This window comes from Cyrtonyx montezumae, unplaced genomic scaffold, assembly GCF_038088225.1.
Source record: "Cyrtonyx montezumae isolate F1298 unplaced genomic scaffold, pur_monq_1.0 scaffold_8, whole genome shotgun sequence".
Lineage (NCBI taxonomy): Eukaryota > Metazoa > Chordata > Aves > Galliformes > Odontophoridae > Cyrtonyx > Cyrtonyx montezumae.
In genome coordinates, this window is record NW_027072089.1 from 18,794,939 (window position 1) to 18,815,306 (window position 20,368).

At 36.7% G+C, this 20,368-nt stretch overlaps 1 protein-coding gene across 8 annotated transcripts in view; it reads left to right on the top strand.

Annotated features, from left to right (window-relative positions):
* Positions 1-20,368, top strand: part of UBR5 (ubiquitin protein ligase E3 component n-recognin 5) — a 78,706-nt gene that overhangs the window by 33,031 nt on the left and 25,307 nt on the right. For 5 of the 8 annotated variants that reach the window (XM_065752875.1, XM_065752874.1, XM_065752876.1 and 2 more), the window contains 18 exons: positions 1,369-1,485; positions 1,567-1,677; positions 2,384-2,538; positions 4,421-4,538; positions 5,400-5,584; positions 6,327-6,436; positions 7,546-7,658; positions 10,715-10,858; positions 10,953-11,064; positions 11,227-11,381; positions 12,256-12,453; positions 13,336-13,546; positions 14,154-14,198; positions 16,832-16,958; positions 18,428-18,579; positions 18,965-19,060; positions 19,445-19,568; positions 19,891-19,988. In XM_065752875.1, the coding sequence (XP_065608947.1) occupies positions 1,369-1,485; positions 1,567-1,677; positions 2,384-2,538; positions 4,421-4,538; positions 5,400-5,584; positions 6,327-6,436; positions 7,546-7,658; positions 10,715-10,858; positions 10,953-11,064; positions 11,227-11,381; positions 12,256-12,453; positions 13,336-13,546; positions 14,154-14,198; positions 16,832-16,958; positions 18,428-18,579; positions 18,965-19,060; positions 19,445-19,568; positions 19,891-19,988 (2,371 nt within the window). The remainder of the gene's footprint in view (positions 1-1,368; positions 1,486-1,566; positions 1,678-2,383; positions 2,539-4,420; positions 4,539-5,399; positions 5,585-6,326; positions 6,437-7,545; positions 7,659-10,714; positions 10,859-10,952; positions 11,065-11,226; positions 11,382-12,255; positions 12,454-13,335; positions 13,547-14,153; positions 14,199-16,831; positions 16,959-18,427; positions 18,580-18,964; positions 19,061-19,444; positions 19,569-19,890; positions 19,989-20,368) is intronic. The other 3 variants (XM_065752877.1, XM_065752879.1, XM_065752878.1) reach the window with 2 other exon arrangements.

Below are 20,368 nucleotides of genomic sequence, written 5' to 3' on the forward strand. Positions count from 1 at the left end.
ATAAAAATAATAAAATATATTACCAGTAGTAAAAAATCACAGTGAAAAATTGCTTTCCATACTTAGCTTCTGAAGATTCCTTTGTGCTGATGAAACAGAGGCATGTTTTGTTAAGACTACACTAAGTTCTCTTACAGCATATGCGATGCTTATATGATGGCAATTAATCTTGACTTGGATTAGCAGAAAGTTCTGTGCTGCACTGGGAGATGCCCTCTGAAGCAAAGTTATTCTCTTATGACTTAACTAATTTTAGATTCTGTTATCATACTATAAAAGAGTTGTTTGTGTTTTCTTCCATCCTTTTCTGCTGCTGTCTTTCTGTTCTTTCCCAGAATGTTGTTGAGCATTTTGAAATACTGATAACTAAATGGTGTTACTGAAGGATGCACTCATACCTCTTGAAAATGTGTGTACTTCTGTGCATGAAAATGGGGAAAATAAATAATATTTCACAAAAAAGGAATCCAGGTTTATGGAAAAAACCAAAATAGCTGCAAATGCAGAGGAGTGATAAATGCACTGACCTTGCAAATATTTCTTTATTAAAAATTTACTTCTACTTATTAAGTTATCCATGTTCACAAGTCTGTAGTTTAAAATTCCTTCTCAATGCAAGGGGGAACTGCAACTTGGAGAAGTGTGGTTATAACTGCCAAATAGTTGATGTGACACCAAATCCAAGAGAAAAAGGGGTAAGATTCAGGGGGTGTATGGTACAAGGCATTGAGCAAAGTGGTGCTGAGTAGTAGAAAGTTGCTGTATGACATTTCTTAAAATAAGAAGAGGAGAGGGAAGAAAAGTAACCCATAGGTGAAACTTGTACAGCTTGCTAGATATTAATGATGTATTAAAGTGATGGTTAGCACGCTGATTTTTTTTTACTTCAATTTGATCTTGTTTCCTGTTTATTTCCCTTTAGAAGTAGAAGATAAGAATTGTTTTTTTAATTGAGGTAGTGGATTTGAAAATTCTTGGTTAGTTGGAAGATATTTTCATGAGAGTGCTTAGGAATAGAATAATAGAATTTTATTGCCCTTTTTTTTTCATTTCAAAAAGCTAGACTGTAGAAGCAATCTGTTTTTAAAATTCCAGAAATCAAGAGATGTTCCCATCTTTAATTCCATGAACAATGTCTTATTTTTATAACATTGTGGAAACTCTTAAAAGCTTCCAGAGTTAGTTGCCAAGTAATATTTTCCTGCAATTAAACAATAAAATGTACCTTAACATCCGTTCCTTCCTCCCTCATGCTATCAGCAGCAATCCCGCAGATTTTCTTGTTGTTAGAGGGAATGCTTAGCTTTAGACAAGCTGAGTACATCTTCATTTTCAAGTTCAACAGACTTCATATGTCTGTATTTGCAGGACGGGACAAAGTTTATCTCTATTGGAGCCCTATATTCTGAGCTTGTGGCTGTTAACAGTAAAGGAGAACTCTATCAATGGAAGTGGAGTGAATCGGAGCCTTATAGAAATGCACAGGTACTGCTCATCTGTAAGTCCTACCTTCAGAATGTTTTATATGCTTTGAATATCTAAAACATTGCTTTATTCTTTCCAAAGAATCCTTCCCTACACCATCCACGAGCCATGTTCTTGGGATTAACCAATGAGAAGATTGTGCTCCTTTCTGCAAATAGTATTAGAGCAACTGTTGCCACTGAAAATAACAAGGTATGAGATGTTCCCTGGTTTTTGAATTTGGCAGTGCTGGGGTGTTGGTGGGTTTTTTTGTTTGTTTGGTTTTTTTAGTTACTTGCAATGTATTGTAGAGAAGTTGATTCTTCAGCTTCAACAGTAGTAGAAAGCGTTTCACTCATTCATTCTTTTCTCTTCATTTCCCCTGTGTTGATGTCAAAAAAAATGCAGAGCAAATATCCAACTTTGTATCAATGCAAAAATTTAACAGGTCAGGAACAAACAATGAAACCCAAAACCTCAGTAAACAACCCAAACCACTCTGATCTGATATATTTACAATTGAACAAATGAGAGAATATATGGTGTATCTGTTTAACCTCATTATCTGAAATGCTTGAGTTCTTGCTATTACAGCAGAAATTGGCATGGATTCCAGATCAGAAATGCTTGTTAATGTTCGGTATATAGCTACTGGAAAAATTAAGGACAGTGGAGCTTTCAGAACTGCAAATTAATTTGTCTAAATTTACTGTTCTACCCAGTTGAGCGAACTTGGAACTCTGAAGCTTTTGATCTGGTAAACTATAGCAATTTTGTGTATTTTTATGACACTTGTCTGTATTTTTGTCACCTTTTTTGTCATGTTTACTGATTCCTTTGAAGTAACAATGTTTTGTTTTTTTTCTATCTCCCCCCACTCCTTCCATTTTCTCTGTTCCTTTCTTCCTTTCTCCCTTAGGTTGCTACCTGGGTGGATGAAACTTTAAGCTCTGTAGCATCTAAATTAGAGCATACTGCACAGACATACTCAGAGCTTCAGGGAGAACGGATTGTTTCCTTACATTGCTGTGCTCTTTATACATGTGCTCAGCTAGAGAATAACTTGTACTGGTGGTAAGTAAATACCGTAGACATGTAGTAGTGGCTGTCTTCATGTCCTCCCTTTTGAGAAATGTTGCAAAATAACTGGACCACAATTTCTTTGGGTTCTGAAACTCTACTCTTGAGCTTAGGTTCCCTTTTTAAATTGTTAAATTTATTCTCTTCCATCATGCCTAAAGCTTTTCAGCTGAGTTACAGCACCTTTAAAAGAGAACAAGGTTATTCTAGGAGATGTGTACTAGCGTTTTAGCTTTCAGCTGTATCAGTACTATATAATATAAAAAATAACTTTCTTAGGCCTTTCACACGTTATGGAAAAATTTCACATTTATAGTCTAAAAAAATAAACCAAGTATGACATCCACTTTCTCCTGTCAGGTTCTGTTAGAAATTCTGGTCTGTTAGTTTGTTGTCCAAACTCTAAAGAGTAGAGGAATAAGAAGTGTTCCCTGTGGAACTTGTTGCTGAAGTTTTCTAACTCATAAACATTGTAATATACAGACTGTTAAACTATTTTAGTAATTTAATTTTCAGTGCAATCCTTAGAAATAACACTCATGAGATTTGATGCTTATCTGCAATTTGAATGAATTTATTGAATATTATTACTAATGTTTTGTCAGCATATGTTATTGTTGTCAGATTGTTAAGAGTTACACACTGCATTATGCATCGTACTCAACGCTTTGGTTGATTTTTAGACATATATGAATTAAATGCTTGAAGTTAAGCTGGAAATTGGGGAACTGAAAATTAATTCTATGAAATAGCTCTCTTATTAAATTCTCATTACTCTGAACAATTGTAGCTGGACTTGTAGTTAAACATGGCTGTATTTTATTGTCAAATAACAAAATTACATCTCACCTGGTTCTTGGTGCTTTTTTTATGACACTGTTGACATACCTTCCTTAGTTTCCACAGAGTAGTTATTTTGATAACATTGGAGATGCTTTTACTGTTTCTAACAGACAAGTATTAGATTCTAGAATAGTTGGTCTAATTTATAAAAAGACTTGCTAGTGCTTATTTGGAGGGTGTTGAGGCACTGGCACAGGCTGCACAAGGAGCTTTGGATGCCCTATCCCTGGAGGTGTTCAAGACCAGGTTGGATGGGGCCCTGGACAGCCTGATCGGGTGGGTGGCAGCCCTGCCCGTGTCAGAGAGGTTGAAACTAGATGGGCTTTAAGTCTCTTCCAACCAAGAGCATTCTAAGTTTTTTATCATTTAAATTTCTTTTGAAGACTGCATTTATTTATTAATCAGTGTGTTCTTTCTGGAAATATTCTAACTATTAGTGGTTTTATGTTAATGTGATGTAGGCAGAGCCTTCTGTTTCTAGTAATGTATTACAATGTATTTTGAGTTTTTTGTAGTATATTAGATAAGATTTTTGGTCCCTGCAAGGCTGGCAATTATTGCTTTTTGGTTTTTTACTTATCATGAAGGAAGGTTTCTAAGACGAGCATCTAAAGCTTTAACCCATAGATTAAAATGTGAAGTGTCCCCAGTAACTGCAAATTCTGAAAATGTGAAATGTCTTTCTTCCTATGACTAGTGCAACCTGCAACTTTCAAGGCAGTGACTGGAACGTGCCATCTGAGATAGAGATCTCACAGCATATCAGTCTAAAATGAAAGCCTTTCAGCAGCTTCACATTTAGTGTACTCTCTCTGTTTCTCCTCTAATACCATTGACTGTTGGAGGTGAATTTGTAAAGTAAGGCTGAAGAGAGAGAAATGCCATTTTTGCAGTTCTTTAGGTTTTTGGAGAAAGTGGCACAGAGGCTTGTGTATTGAATCATAACTACATGAAGCAGAAGGAACAACTTATTCAAAGGTAGAAATAAAACTTCTTTTGCAGCCTATTTAAAAATATGTATTTTTTTCCACAGGGGTGTAGTTCCTTTCAGTCAAAGGAAGAAAATGCTAGAAAAGGCCAGAGCAAAAAATAAAAAGCCCAAGTCCAGTGCTGGTATCTCTTCCATGCCAAATATAACTGTTGGAACCCAGGCAAGTGCAACTATCACTTGTGTTGTTTTTACAGTGTTGTATGATGAGCTTATAGAACGTTCTTTAAAAAAACCAAACATATATATATGTATGTGTGGTTCCATTCTTGTGCACGGATGTATCAATAACTTGTGTGTTAAGGTGGTATTACATGTCTCTAAAGTGAGGTGGTGTGTCCTATTCATGATATTTCTTACTGTTGCAGTTATTACTGCAAACGTGGAGGAATGAACTCTACTCATATGAAATGGGGGGGTTTTGTTCATTTTTAGCTCAACTACCAATGCTGTATTTTAAGATGATATTTTAGTAATACCGTGATTTTCAGTAAGGTACCTGGCTTTGTAGGTTTTTCATTTATTATTATTATTTCAGGTACCTGCAAAGTCAAGACTTGGGATTTATTACATATGCAATGAAAAGTGCATTTGGTTTGAAGCCTTTACCAGAACGGTTAATAGCTGATTCAGAGAGAGAGCATTATTTTTGTGATTGTTATTAAAACTAGTATGAGAGAAAACAATCCCTTCCTTGGGAGCACTTTTCTTTTGGTTCCCAATCCATTCTAGTCAGCTCTGGGATGAGTCTTTGTTTTTGGATGAATCACTCCATTTGTTGTTGAGCATCTGAATATTGTGTATTAAACAGTTACACTGTGAAAGCTGCTGTTTTCAGCTGTGAATTGCACAGTAGTCTCTTTCTTCCAGCAAAGTGCATAGTACATCATGCTGAATTTTCTTTTCACCCGCTTCCATAAGGTTTCTTTCCTAGTTTTTGATTACTACACATGTTATCAAGAAAATGCATGCATATATGGTTTCCTTCCATTCTTCTCATAAAAATAAACATTTCTATCTGTAGGTGTGCTTAAGAAATAACCCCCTCTACCATGCTGGAGCAGTTGCTTTTTCAATCAGTGCTGGAATTCCTAAAGTGGGTGTGTTAATGGAATCTGTTTGGAACATGAATGACAGCTGTCGATTTCAGCTTCGGTCACCAGAGAGCTTGAAAAGTATGGAGAAAGCTAGCAAAACTACAGAGGCCAAGTAAGCGTGTTGAGAATTAAAATGCACATTCCCTGTACCTGCATTTGATATTCCTTTGAATTGCTGAATGATGCAAACTTGAGGGAGGTAATGTTTTTCAGTCTCTAGCAGTTTCTTGTAAACTGCTGTGTGTGCAGAAATGCTCACTGCTTGAAAGGTGACTAAGTAATGTAAAAGCACTATGGAAACATGACATGCAGAAGGATTGTTAAATGAGGATTTTTCTGTCAATGTTTGAGGTTTTATGTTTGGATAACTGAAATGGGTTTTGTTTATGTAATCTAGGGGATTGAAAATGTAGCCTTCATGGCATTGTGAGACCTTTTCCAGCCTCTCTGAGGTTGGGATGGGGGAGGTGATTGTTTGGATCAGTGGTTGCCTGTTTCTCAAAACAAATTTAAACTCTTGTATGAAAATCCTCAACAGCAGTTCTGCTGTTTCAACTCATTGTATAAAGCTAGTAATTCTTTGTCTCCAAGTAAAGCACAAAGGGTGTTTATTTACTGTCATATGTTCCTTTAATCATTAATTACCTTTTGTAACATTAACAAGCAGAACATCATTTACAATTTTGGATGCGTAGCTGTGTAAGTTAGGATGTTTGTTCCAATGTATGAGTGTATGAGGCTATTTGAAAAAAGTGCTGTTGCTACTAAACGTATAAAACGTGGCTGGTTTCTTGGACACAGTGCCACTTCATCCACTTTTTCCTTCCTTAACTAAGCAACTGTTATATTTCTAGGCCTGAAAGCAAACAGGAACCAGTGAAAACTGAGATGGGTCCTCCACCTTCCCCAGCTTCTACTTGCAGTGATGCATCTTCAATAGCAAGCAGTGCATCGATGCCATATAGTGAGTAGCGTATAGCTCATAGTAGTGTAATATCTGTAGATAAGAAGTTCTACAAAAGGCAGTTCAAGGAAGATACTGTATGAACTTAAATAATTAAAAAGTAAAAATCCTTCTCATATTACAGTCTGACCCATAGTACGTGTAAAGGCTTTAGATAAAGTCTTTTGATAAGCAGTGAATTATCACTGTTAAACTTAGATGTAGTAGTATAAGCAGTGGCTCCTTGATGCAAGGTTTATCTAAGCAAATAGAACATGTAGTGATCAGAATCAAAAGCATCTTTGGGCCGTGATCAATAAACTACGTACATAAAGCTGGTCATCTTTCTTACACAAAATACCCGAAACTAGACATTTATGTACTGATGTGTAAAAGCAGTTAGGGAAGTTTTAAAGCATCCACTGTACTTTAGGTTGTTTTTTGTTTTTAACATTTAAACTCATCCATCTATAAGTGGTTAGCTGCAATACTATCAATAGAAGGAAATCTTCTTTGCCTTTGTTTCTTTAAGAGGCATCACTTAAATAATTGAATGGCCTCATTCTATGGCCAAGTCATTTATGTATAGATGTGCAGAACTATTATTGAACCAGAACAAGTGCTTGCTACTGGTGCATTCTGTTACATGGTTCTATCTGTAATTAATCACTGACTATAACTTTGTTTGAGATTTTGATCCAGTGTTTGAAGTTAATCTCATAGCAAGTTCTCTGCCTCTTACCTTCAATATTTTGATCATCTTAATTATACTTTCAGAAACTTCAGTAGATTAAGGTTCTTGTGAGTGTTAATTTAGCTATGGAAGCTTACATTTGATCCTAAGTGGATTTGAGCTTACTGTTGTCACTGTTCAGATAGCTATTTGGTCAATAATAGTATTTGCTGCTAAGACACTATTTTCTGCCTCGTGTACTACTCATCTAGATGCTTACCAAATAATCCATAAGTTAGTGGACAAGCAGACTTTTTGCAGGGGTGACAGAAAACAATGTGATAGGGCTGAATGAAGAGTCTTGCAGTGTCAGTCTTGTTACCTGCAACTTAATTGTCTGAGCCCTGATTAAACATTTCAGGTGTCTTTTTTCATTAATTACCTTTTCTTGTCTCAGAGCGGCGACGATCAACTCCTGCTCCAAAAGAGGAGGAGAAAGTGAATGAGGAGCAGTGGTCTCTGAGGGAAGTGGTGTTTGTGGAAGACGTTAAGAATGTTCCTGTTGGCAAGGTTTGTCTAACCTACTGTTGATTTATTTATTTTTTTTAATTATTTTAGATAAGTTAATTGTTAAAGTGGTATAGGAATTAAATCATCTGGGCAGTTCCCTGCTAAGCTTTTCCAAACCAAGTAAAACGGGAGGGCCTGGAGAAGCTTTCCTCAAGTTTTAAAGATGAGATTGCTTTCAGCTTCATTCATGGAGGACCTTTCATACATAACATAAAAAAAAAGTATATAAAAATCCAGAAGAGGAGCTGATTGTCCAAGAGAAGGCAGTAGATTTAGTCAAGGTTATTGTAATTACATACTTAGTGGTATTTCTTGTGCAGAAGTGGAAGATTTGCCTTGAGTAGTGTCGTAGAGTGGAGGAGGCCCACAATAAATTTTTATGCTGTGGATCTTTTCTGCAAAGGGGAACATAGTGCAAATTAATTCATTTAAAACACTTCAGTTTTTGTAAATGAGGTTTTGAGGTGTAGTTGAAATTGCTGATGCTGTTGTTTGCCTCTTATAGCAGCTTTCAGAAAGCTTTTTACTTCTACTTGTAATGGCGTTTGTTCTTTGTGGGATGCCTTGAGATGAAGTACTCTTAAGAAATGTAGAACACTTTGAATTTTGATGTTTTCATATTTTTGCTGAAATGCTTAAACCAATAAGTAGAAAAAACAATGAAACGACTGGCTTCTGAATACAGTTGCTGTTTCCAAGTCCATTTTATAACTGTTGTTTATGATAAAGATGCTTCTTTCCTCATAGAACTTGCTGCTGTTTTCAGTAATGTATATGGTCATTCACTTTTCTCCTGATTATTTCTTTTTAAACTTCATCCTTGAAGATCAAATGAAATCCTGCAGACAAAACCATTAAAAAAAAAAAAAAAGCCTAGTGGTGCCTATGTTAAGGGGAGAAACACAGTTCATGCCATGTTAATGTATTTTACATGTAATTTGGCTCAGTTGTGAAAAAGACTGCAGGCACCTCAGTCTACCAAAGGGATACTCTTTGCAGTGTTTTCCTGCAGACTTTCAGAACTGCTGTTTCTGTTCATTATTAAATGTTACGTTAGATCACAAGCTAAATTTCTGAATTAAGCAGAAAGACAGTTCTGAAAAATCAGGCTGGTTAGTGTGTGGATAACTTCTGATGCATATGGAAGTTATGACTGCAGAAATATATTGAAATAAGCTTGGAGCCATTTAAAACTTTCTGACTTAAGAAGTACTGGCCTTATAGAGTCGTAAATATACCTTCAGCTGATATTCCACAGCCATTTGTTTGCTGAATGATGTTCTAAATAATCACATCCTTGATGTATAGCTATGGGTGATCTCAGCTTACAAAGCTTTGTGTAGTAGCTTTGGTCGTTTAAAAAAAGAAATTAATTCAACATGTTAAGCTAGAATTTGTGCTTTAACCACTGTCATGTGGTTTCAGGCTTCCAAGTTAGTTTGACTGACTGAAGAAAATGAATCAGAATTCATTTACATTTTGTTTTGTAATCAAACAAGAAGCATTTGGACAGTGCTCTCAAACATGTGGTTTAATTTTCAGGTGGTCATGTGTGGAGTCAGGAGTTGATCCTTGTGGTTCTTTTCCAAGTCAATATACTCTGATTCTGTGATCTTTGTCTAAAGTCTTGTTAGTCTCAGAACAAATGTGTGTATGTGGTAGATCAGAGTTAATGTTCATGAATCTTTTGACTAGGTCTGAATTTTCAAAGGTTCAGCAGCATTCTTGCAGCTAGCACTGTTGCTCTGCTGATACAGCTACCAACTCTACTACTCAAATAAAATTTCATTATGTGGTTAGTAAGTGCTCTGGCTACCCATAATACTCTTCGTAGTAACAGTCTTCTAACACCTTCATGATTGTCAGTAAATCCTTTAGTATAGTTGATAAGATACCCTTATCTAGAGAAATTAGGGAAAAAGCAAGGAAATGCTTGAATTTATATTGTTTTCAATATCTAGAAAGTAGGGAAGTTGCTTTTTATTCCTCCAGGGGACCTCTAAGATGTTAAGTTTATTACAGTTACTTTTTATTTCTTTGTAGGCGCTTTCTGTGTAGGGAGTATTGAGAAATTAAAGCCTAGTCAAGACTGATGGTTACTTGTATCTAGTTTTGATCAAGTCTGGGTGCATAATGAGATCGTTTCCTTTCTGAATTAAAACATTGTCCTTCCTCCTGTTCCCTTCCTTGTTAGCTTTGTTTTTCTTTTGAGCAGATTATGCTCTCAGGTGGAAACTGAAATGGCCTTGCCATTTGGTGGTATTGTAAGCTGTCAAGGAAAACTGTTTTGACAGTTCTGATTAGATACGCATGGCAGCAACTCTTCAGAGAGGCTTGCAGCAGCAGAAAAAACTGTGCAGGTGAAGGGCTGAAAAAATTCATTTCTTTGAGGGGAAGAGAGACACAATATACACACAGTGTTTCTGGATGGACTTTATCCTTCAGTCTGAAGGGACTGAGTGGAGAACTTTATCACTGAGTATAAGCAATAGGTAGAAAACTCCAAAACATTTTTTTCATTATATAATCTCCTTGAAGAATGAGCACTAAGACACAGAACAGACTAAGACCAAAAGCTTAAAAATGTGACAGAAAAAAAGTGATTTCCCATTTCCTGTAGTAAAAGAACTAACAGGCAGTTAAAGTCCACACTGACTTTATTCAGCTGTTAGCAGGTGTTCAGAATTCACTGCCACAAGGTAGTGTTTGTTTCCAAAATAAATTAAACAAATCAGTAAGAGAAGTATGTACCCAGACTGTTAAACCTGAAGTTGTCCTGCTGTTTCCAGTACATGGAAAGATGTACTAGGAGAATAACAGTAGGAACTTCTCCAGTTAAACTGGTTTCTGTTGGAGGTAGGATACTGAAGAAATACAGTTTTTAAGTGTTAAGAACTTCAGCAAAACAGCAAGGCAAGTGACCAAGAGCTGTAGGTTCGAATCACTGATTATCAGCTTTTTTTATTTTCCTGAAAAGGTCTAGTTTATTTGAAGAAAGTTATGCTAAACAGTCTATTCAAAGCTTTTAATAAAACTGTAATGTTTTCTGCTTGTAGGTGCTAAAAGTGGATGGTGCTTATGTTGCTGTCAAATTTCCAGGCACCTCCAGTAATGCAAACAGTCAGAGCAGTTCTAATTCAGATCCAGATCCTTCCTCTCTTCTCCAAGATTGTAGGCTGCTCAGGATAGATGAACTACAGGTGTGTATTTGTGAAATACTGAAAAAAGCAAAGTCTTTTTATCTATCAGCACTGTGTATTTTACTGCATCTTAACATTTTATGGATGTTTTTAGGTCGTAAAAACTGGGGGAACTCCGAAAGTTCCAGACTGTTTTCAAAGGACACCTAAAAAGCTGTGTATTCCTGAAAAAACAGAGATTCTAGCAGTAAATGTAGATTCAAAAGGTAACAGACTTAACCCTTAAAGATGCTTCATTATTCCCTTCACAAGCCATCTCTCTTCTTAGTGGGAAACTGTGTTTTTGTTGACCTTAATAAAAGTGCAGTAGTTAAGAGTTTTTACTGATTGCCATCAAGGTGTTAATTTTTTTCATGTATCTTTGAAAGGAGTTCATGCTGTCCTGAAAACTGGGAACTGGGTTCGGTATTGCATATTTGACCTTGCTACTGGAAAGGCTGAACAGGAAAACAATTTCCCTACTAGCAGCATTGCATTCCTGGGTCAGAATGAGAGAAGTGTTGCTATTTTTACAGCTGGACAGGTTTGTGGTTTTGCACTTCAATCATTTAACCTTGCTGCATTTCACTCCTGCCATCTTGAGTGAAACGGTACAGTCTTCTTGTAAGGCTTTTCCAAATACTGGTGAAGAGTAGCTTAAGAATGAGTGGATTATGAAAAGCTGGATACCACCATTAATATTTTGAAGGCATGTGTGGAATAGCAGTCTAACATGCTGAAGCACTTTAGAATTATATTATTCAAAATACAATTTGAATAAAAAGTAAGAAGGGAGAAGCTGACAATAGTTGCTGTGTTAGCATAAACTGGCTATTTAGCTAAGTTTTGGAAGTGAGACAAAAATGTTCAGATGGAAATGTTAACCAAAAATCTGATAACAAAAAGGATATATTGAAATTTTGCACAACTCTTAACTGTTAGATTTCCTCTTTTATCTGGTTATATGGCCGATTCCGCTGTGCAGGTATACATGAGGAGATCCTAGAAAAAATTACTAAAGTCATTTCAGTGATAAACTTTGCTTATGGTAATTGAAAGGAACTCTTTTGGTAAGGGGTCTGAATTTTTATTGTATTTCAGCACATTCAGCTTTCTTAGGAGAGTTTAAGAAATCTGAAATTGTAATGTAGGTACTATGTATGTTTCATTAGTGATGTTTCTCTGTGAACACCTGTTGTAAAATAGGTACTTTCAATATATACCAACTTAAGCAAATCTCAGGCATCTGGAAAAGGGAATTAGCTATCTTTTGCTGCTCCTTTTGTAATTATAGGATACAGTGGCAAAAATGAGGGTTTTGGGTAAAATGTTGCCTCTGTTGGCAGTCAACCCTTTTGTGAAGGGTAATGCTTATAAACGGTGGAGTTTAAATTCTAAAGTATTTTTCCCCATTGTAGGAATCACCTATTATTCTTAGAGATGGAAATGGTACAATCTATCCAATGGCAAAAGACTGTATGGGTGGAATACGTGACCCCGACTGGCTTGATCTTCCACCTATTAGTAGTCTTGGAATGGGTGTTCATTCCTTAACAAATCTTCCTGCCAACTCAACCATCAAAAAGAAAGCTGCCATTATTATTATGGCTGTTGAGGTAACATAATTTCTGTAATACAGAATTCTATGCTATTTTTCCTCTTGCTTTTATGAAATTATGCTTCAGGCAACTTTGCATTTAGATACCAGTTTATGTTTTTACTACATAAACTAATTTCAGCAGGAGATTCTCATAGAAACATGAAAACACAAATTTAGTAGTAAAGTACAGAAGATCCATTTTGGTAGTCCGTGGCTTCTTATGAGGTTTTAATAAATACTGTTTCCTCATGTGTGTAACAACTAGTTTGCAGTTTTGTTTTATGGGCTCAAAGCTTTTGTGAGAAGTCCAGCCAATTTATTTTCTTAAGAATGCAGCACGTTTTCATACCTTATGTTTACTATAAATTAGCAAATAAAATAATCAAGCACAGTTTTTTTTCACTTGCTTATCACGTAGTCCTGTACTCATCTGCGGTGCTGTATGAAGAGTTCTTACTGTGAATTTCCGTTATTCTAACGTAAACCAATCATTTATTTGGTGTTTTTAGTTAGATCTGTGTTCTGTGCTGCCACCAGGAAGTGTTATGCATTAGGATGGGACTGATTTCATGGTGGAGTATTTAACTGCAGTTGAATATAACCATGTTATATTGGGGATGAGCCTCCCAGGCCTTCAGCAGTTTCTTCTTATTTACTTCCCAGCACGCATTATCATTTCTCTAAAACAATTATGTAAAAGCTAGTTACCCCTCCCCCTCTATTTTTTTCAATCACACCACTTTTCCCATGTTAAATGAAACTGAAGTAATTTGCCTTATGTCCTATGTTTAGGCCACTCTATTAATTAAGAAAAATGAAAGGCTAGAAGTACCTAGAAAAACCACAGGCACACACGTTTCATATTTTCATTTAACTTACTCTGTTCTTTTGAGTACAGAAGCAAACTTTAATGCAGCACATTCTCCGATGTGACTTCGAGGCTTGCAGACAATACCTGATGAATCTTGAACAAGCAGTTGTCTTGGATCAGAACCCACAAGTGCTGCAGACATTCCTTGGCCACAGATGTGATGGAAACCGCAATATTCTGCATGCTTGTGTGTCTGTATGCTTTCCAACCAGCAACAAAGAAACAAAAGAGGAAGAGGGTGAGCTCAGAGTCATGAAAATAGTTTGAAAATAAACTCTTATGCGTTTTCCAGAGGACTTGATTTTAAACCTGTACTCTTCAGATACAAGTAGCTTAAAATTAAGCATTAAAATGTCTCTGAACCTGCCAAAGGTGATGAGATTACACTTTTACTACTCTCATAAAGATTTGTAAGAATTCAGTAGTTGGGAGTACTGAACAGTTTTTATTCGTTATAAGAGGCAAACTTTTTGCATCCCTGTATTAATTTTAAATGAAGACAAGTAGTTTCCTCCTTTATTGTTAGTATCCCTGCTGTATCACTAGCAAACATCTAAGGAACAGTATTTAGTATTTTTCAAGTATTATGAATTCTCCCAACATTACTTGCAGTTGATGTCTTAAGAAACGTGAAAGAGACTTTTTGTTAATGCTAGTTGCTGACACCATTAGAAATTGTCTATTAAATACTATTATGTCTAAAATATATTCATAGAACAACAAGGTTGCTAAGTCAAGCACTCAAAAAATTAGGAGATGCCAGAACTAAATTGACCCAGGTGCTGTACATGGGTATGCATTGTGAAATGGTCTTTAATTACACCGTAATACTATTTTTTCCACAGGACTACCTCATTCAGTGCACAAGATGGACGGTGCTCACCGAATGGGTAGCTATTCAATATTTCTTTTTATCCTCATCATTCAGTGTGTGGCCCCATTCCTTTCTTATGCACACCATACAAACCTGCACTGAATAATGAATGAACTTCCTTGTTAGATTTTTTTGTATGGTGCTGTCATTGAATTTTAGTCATTTGTAGACATAGTTGTTTCTCAATATCCCTATCTGTAAGATAGGGATAATGGTACAGATTTCTTATCTTTTGAAGGTGGTATAGCTGGAAATTTTTCTGCATTCAAAGCTGTTGACTAATTTTGAGAGTCCTCTTGGAGAAACCTAGTACATAATCTCACTTTTTTTTTGGTGTAGGTGTTATTTTAAAACATTCCAGAGATGGATGCAATAGTAGTTTTGTTTGTTTTGTGAATGTTAATTATTTCTATGAGCCAGGCACCTTTTACATGTCCAAAATTGAGTTAAATGTATAGCTATAATTTATAAGAACGTGTTTAACCAAAGTTCTCTGTGCTGTTAAATGTGATGGAAATAGGATCCCTTTCTCCAAAGTGGTGTTTAATGGTGTTAAACACAGGACGGTGCTTTCCCCTCTCCTTTCCAAGTTGTTAATGCCTTACTACATGCTGTTCAGATATTGCAGCAAGCAAGGCACAAACAGCTTGTTCATTGTACAACCCTTCATCTCTAGTGTGTCGTCCATCCTGTGCACTGATTGAGGCAGGGGTCTTGTTGAGGGGGGGAAAAAAACAAAACTAAAAAAGAAAACTACTACCACCAAAAAGCTATCTATGTAGCTGAAGACTGTTTTGCTTATAAAGCATGCAAGGAAGCTGAAATAAGGATGCATAGGCAAATCTAATCTGACTTTTTCTAATTTGAGTGCTTGTCTTTGCAACCTTGACATTCTTTCAGTAACTTCATTTGGATGTAATTTAACTTTCTGAAAGACAAAAAAATGTGAACTTGATGGACTTTAACACCCCTCTGCCTCTCTCTCACAAATGTTGTTTATAAAAGGGTTTTCATGTCTTTATATTCAAATCACATTACCTTCTTGTAACTGCTAGTAAGTGATAGTAGGACAAGCTTATTTTCTGTGCATCATCTGGAGGGCAGTGGTGATTAATGTTACTGTCTGTAAGTTTCACAGCCATTTGTTGTTGAACTATGAAAGAAGATTGATTTAGCATGAAGGGCTTCAGTTCCAGGCTCTGGATATGATGTCCCTTGGCAATTATGGAACACAGTGTTCCTTCCCAGGTGGTGCCTGGCTGAGACCCCTACCTCCTGCACTGCCAGAAGGGAGATAAGTGAGGTCAGGGATAAGCTTTCCATCTTCTCAGATCCTGTGTCTAGCTGTCTCGCAGCTCATGCTCTGGATAAAAGAATTGCAGAAGTGGACCTAGACCATACAGAGCTGGGAATGGCTTACTGTGTTTTTTCTGTGATTTGGTGTTTCATAAGTGTAGTAGAAGTGATTCAGAAAAGACAGGTCTAGAAGAAATGTGCTAAGTAGGTAAAATGGTTGAAGACTTATGAATTTCAGATAGTTTATAGGTACTCATTTAAGTTGGGGGGTTTCTTTTTGAGTGAGCAGTAGCTGTAGCAATTCTGGGAAGTGTTCTGAAAGAATGATCAGATTCACTGTAAATGTTTTCTTTTTTAGTCAGAAAGGGGGCCTTTCCTTTTAGGCTGTAATAAAAATAGTTGTTGGCTCTGTTTATGTGAAAATTGTCCTTCACCTGGCCTTTGTCCTGCTAAATGTGGCTTTTCCTTCACTTCTTTCTGGATCTATTGCTACAGTGACTTGTAATTTGGTGTGTAATGGCTAGGCTATGTCATCCTTGCCAGTAGTACTAAAGAAGGGTTGGCTGTTACTCGTGCACAGCTGACTTTTATCACTTTATCTGTGTATTTATTTTGCATTGAAATCTAAATTAGAAATCTAAATTAGGTTTCTTGCCTAAGTGGTTTCTTCAAGTTGTACTCTATACAGTTAGGCAGGGTTTTATAGTTTGTACAGCACCTGGCACAGCTCAATCCTGGTTATGCCCAGGACTTTTAGGTGTTGTGGTGCTTAGATTTTAGATATCAGAAATAACACTCGAACTTTAGTTTAAACTGCAGTACCGTATTATATTCTCACCATTGTTAATTTTCCTAAGCATGCTCATAAGTAGAGCATATATCTTAGAGGCCTAGAACTATGTGTTGCTACTCATTGTGAAGTGTTTTATTTTGTTTTGTTCTGTTTTTTTGTTTGTTTGTTTAAATAGCCATTACTTTGGAGGCTTGTACTCAGCAAGTGTCTACAATCAGCTCTGTTAGGTCCTTGTCTGCCCATGATACTGAAAACTTGTTTTGGAATGTGTGTACTTTGTATGTCGTTTCTTTTGGAAATCAAACCCTATCAAAATCATGGTTCATGGTTCTCCATTAAAAAAAAAAAACAACACAACAAAACAACAACACAAAAACAGAAAAAAAATCAAAAGAAAAAAAACAAAGCAGCTACTTGAGCCTACTGTGTCCCTCTACATCTTAATAAAATAAATTGCAGGGAACATATTGTGATTAGTGGCATTTCATTCTTTCTGCTCCTTCCTTATAATTTTCCAAAGTGAAATTTTGCCCTTCAAATTTCTCTTACTTTTTTTTCAGAAGCAGAGCGCTCTGAGAGGAATACATTTGCTGAAAGGCTCTCAGCTGTGGAAGCAATTGCAAATGCAATTTCTGTTGTGTCAAGTAATGGTCCAGGAAGTCGAGCAGGGTCATCAAGCAGCAGAAGGTAAACTGACTAATGTTTTCCTGTTGTTTTGTGTTCTGGTGTTTGGTACTACTACCAGTCTCTTAATTCTTTACTTCAGTATGGCTCAAAAATTTTCTCTTACTTGTCTGGAGTCATATCTCACACCTTTGAAAAGCCCTTCTGGCTTGGTAGCTAATGGTGGGATATTCCTAAACTGATTCAATTTTCTGGGGTTTAGGCATTGTTTTTTCAGTAGTTAAGTGCCTTATGGGACGGGTTGTTCAGAGATGTGGTGGGTGCCTGGTCCCTGGAGACTTTCAAGGTGAGGCTGGATCAAATGCTGAGTAACCTGATCCACCTGTGCACGTGCCTGTTAATCGCAGGGGAGTTGGACTAGGTGACCTTTAAAGGTACCTTCCAACACCAAGGATTTTGAGTCTATCTTTTTCATATGGGAAGTAGGGATTGAAGTCTTCCTCCCATATTTTATAAGAGATGTATCTCTGTTTAAGAGAGAGTACATTTACAAAGAAAACCCCACAACGACAAACAAACAACAAAACCAAACAAATAAAACCAGTTATGTTTGTCTCAGTTCTTTGTTGTATACATTATTCCTACCACTTATGATGATGTAGTATTTCTTAAAACTGTTATATTGACTATCATCAGGAAAACACCACTTTCAAATCAGAGTTGTAGAGTTTGGAAGGACCTCTTGAGATCGTAGAGTCCAACTTCCCTTCTACAGCAGATTCCCTAGAGTAGGTCACACAGAAAAGTGTCCAGATGGGTCTGGTGCATCTCTAGAGGAGACTCTGCAGTCTCCCTGGACGCAGCCTATTGCAGTGCTCTGTTACTCTGACAATGAAGAACTTCTTCCTTGTGTTAGTATGGAACTTCCTGTGTTCTGTTTTCTGCACATTGCCCCTTGTTCTCTTGCTTCATGCCACTGAAAAAAGTCCACCCCCATCAAATTAACTCCCGCATTTTAGGTATTTATGAACAGTTGTGAGATCCTCCCTCAGCCTTCTCTTCTCCAAGTTGGAGAGTCCTAGGTCTCTTAGCCTTTAATGAATAACTAAGATTTTTTTTGGCCCTTTTTATTCCTCCATGAACTTCAAAAAGAAGTTATATTTAAAAATCCAGCAGCAACAAGATCAAATTTCTTCTTAGGCTTAAGATGAGGGCCCTGGCTGAAAACTTGGGGTAAAATAGTGAGAATATCTATCACCTGCTGCTGCTTGGAGCAGACAATGCTGTGGAGGAAAAGTAGATATGTTCTGAAATCAAATCAAGTCTTGACATCTAGCTGACTGACTTTTCTTCCAAGGCTGGTATCCTTTTGTAAGTAATTGGAGTACAAGAATGAAAAATACCTCTGCTCATTCTATTCTGTGCTGAAGATGAGTTTGGTTTCTTTTTTCAGCATAAAAGTTTGCTTTAAGATGTTCTAATTGTGCATAATGATTTTACTATTTTTACTCTTTTTAATTATTATTTTTCAGTCTGAGGCTAAGGGAGATGATGAGAAGATCCTTGAGAGCTGCTGGACTGGGCAGACAGGAAGCTGGTGCTTCATCAAGTGATCACCAGGACCCAGTTTCTCCACCAATAGCTCCTCCCAGCTGGGTTCCAGATCCTCCTGCAATAGATACAGGCAAGTCTGCTGTTGTAATAAGTTGAACTGTCAAATGAGAGATTTACTGAAAGAACCAATGGCATTTAAGGTGAATTTTTATTAGAATTCATTTTGAGTCTCAAATACTTAGCCTCAGTGAGGTAACAAAAACTGCTTTACGAGTTTACTGAAGACTTAAACGTACTTTTAAAATCCAGTATGTGTCTTTCTAATGCTGCTGTCAGACTTGAGTAAAATATGGTTAGTAGCTGTTTGCTGTTTGGTGTAGAAATGTGGCCATTTGTAGGAAAGAGTACCAGTTAAATACAGAAAACCTGCAGTGTATTAGACATTGCAGAAAGAGCGTGTTGTTAGGGATGTCTTGATATATTGATATACATCCTGCTGTTCTGTTTACTGAAAGATGGTGACATTGATTTTATCCTGGCCCCCGCTGTGGGATCTCTTACCACAGCAGCGACCGGCACCGGCCAAGGACCGAGCACCTCCACGATACCAGGTGAGAACATCGTGCTTGTCTGATAATGCTTCAGAGGCAAAATGATCTGAAAAGCTGAAATGCTTGCACAGACCTTCTACATATGCAAATTCTTCTTACCAATTGAAGATTGGATTGAAGCAGAACTTCATGAGTGTGCAGAATGCATGAAGTTTTATGCAAAAATTATTCTTAGCTACTTAAAATTATGTTTACTGTCTCTGTTGAAGAATGTAACTTGGAACTGAAAGTGTCAGTACTTCAGCAAAAGGTTACCACACCTAGCAGACTGCTGAATAGTCCTGCTGATTAATCACCCAATGAAACTTTGAATTATTTGTGTTGAATAGGTAGTCATTTTTCGTGGGGAAGCAGTTTCTGTGCACTTTCATTTTGTCATTATAGGACCTTCTACTGAACCATCAGTAGTGGAATCAAAAGATCGGAAGGCAAATGCTCATTTCATACTGAAATTACTCTGTGATAGCGTTGTTTTACAACCTTATCTTCGAGAATTGCTCTCAGCCAAGTAAGTGTTTTTTGAGTCGATTCTCACTGTTTTTGTAATCTTATATTACATTAAATTTATTGCACGGAAGCCTTTTAAGAAAGGTTATTTGAAGAGACATTTATCTAAAGCGGAGAATGTTACAAAGTTGTCGATGCTTATATCTTGACATCCTTTGTAATTAGATCTATTTCATAGAAGTAAAATGAGTAAGAGTACTTAATCTCACTGAATGTTTGGTTTGCATGAGGTTAGCAGCATTGAGCATGTGTATATGTTTTGAACTTTTCCTGTTCAAAACACAGAATTTAGTTCATTTTATTTGTTTTTTCCCACCACCCAGGGATGCAAGAGGCATGACACCATTTATGTCAGCAGTTAGTGGCCGGGCATATCCTGCTGCAATTACTATTCTAGAAACTGCACAAAAAATTGCTAAAGGTATGCTAGTTTCACAAATTATTAGTGTGGTGTTTCCTTCTAAAGTTTGGCATTAACGCATTCAGATTCATTACTTACAGTATGTAATGTGTGTAATATTATTTGTGTTTGATCAACTGATGGTTGGACTCTCTTTACAGAACAGTGTATACTGCTGCAAGTTTTGGAAATCTTGATATTTCATGCCAAGTTAGATGCTGTTGCAGAAAAGACTTCTCTGCAAACATGTACTATGTGGCTTTCAGCACTGATGTTTAATTTGACATATATGAAGCTGAACTTGAGGGTCATAAGCAGATCAGAACTGTTATGTGACAATATCTTTCAGACTGAGTGTGTTCCTTATAAGAATATTCCTCATAGAGTTTTTTTAATCCTTC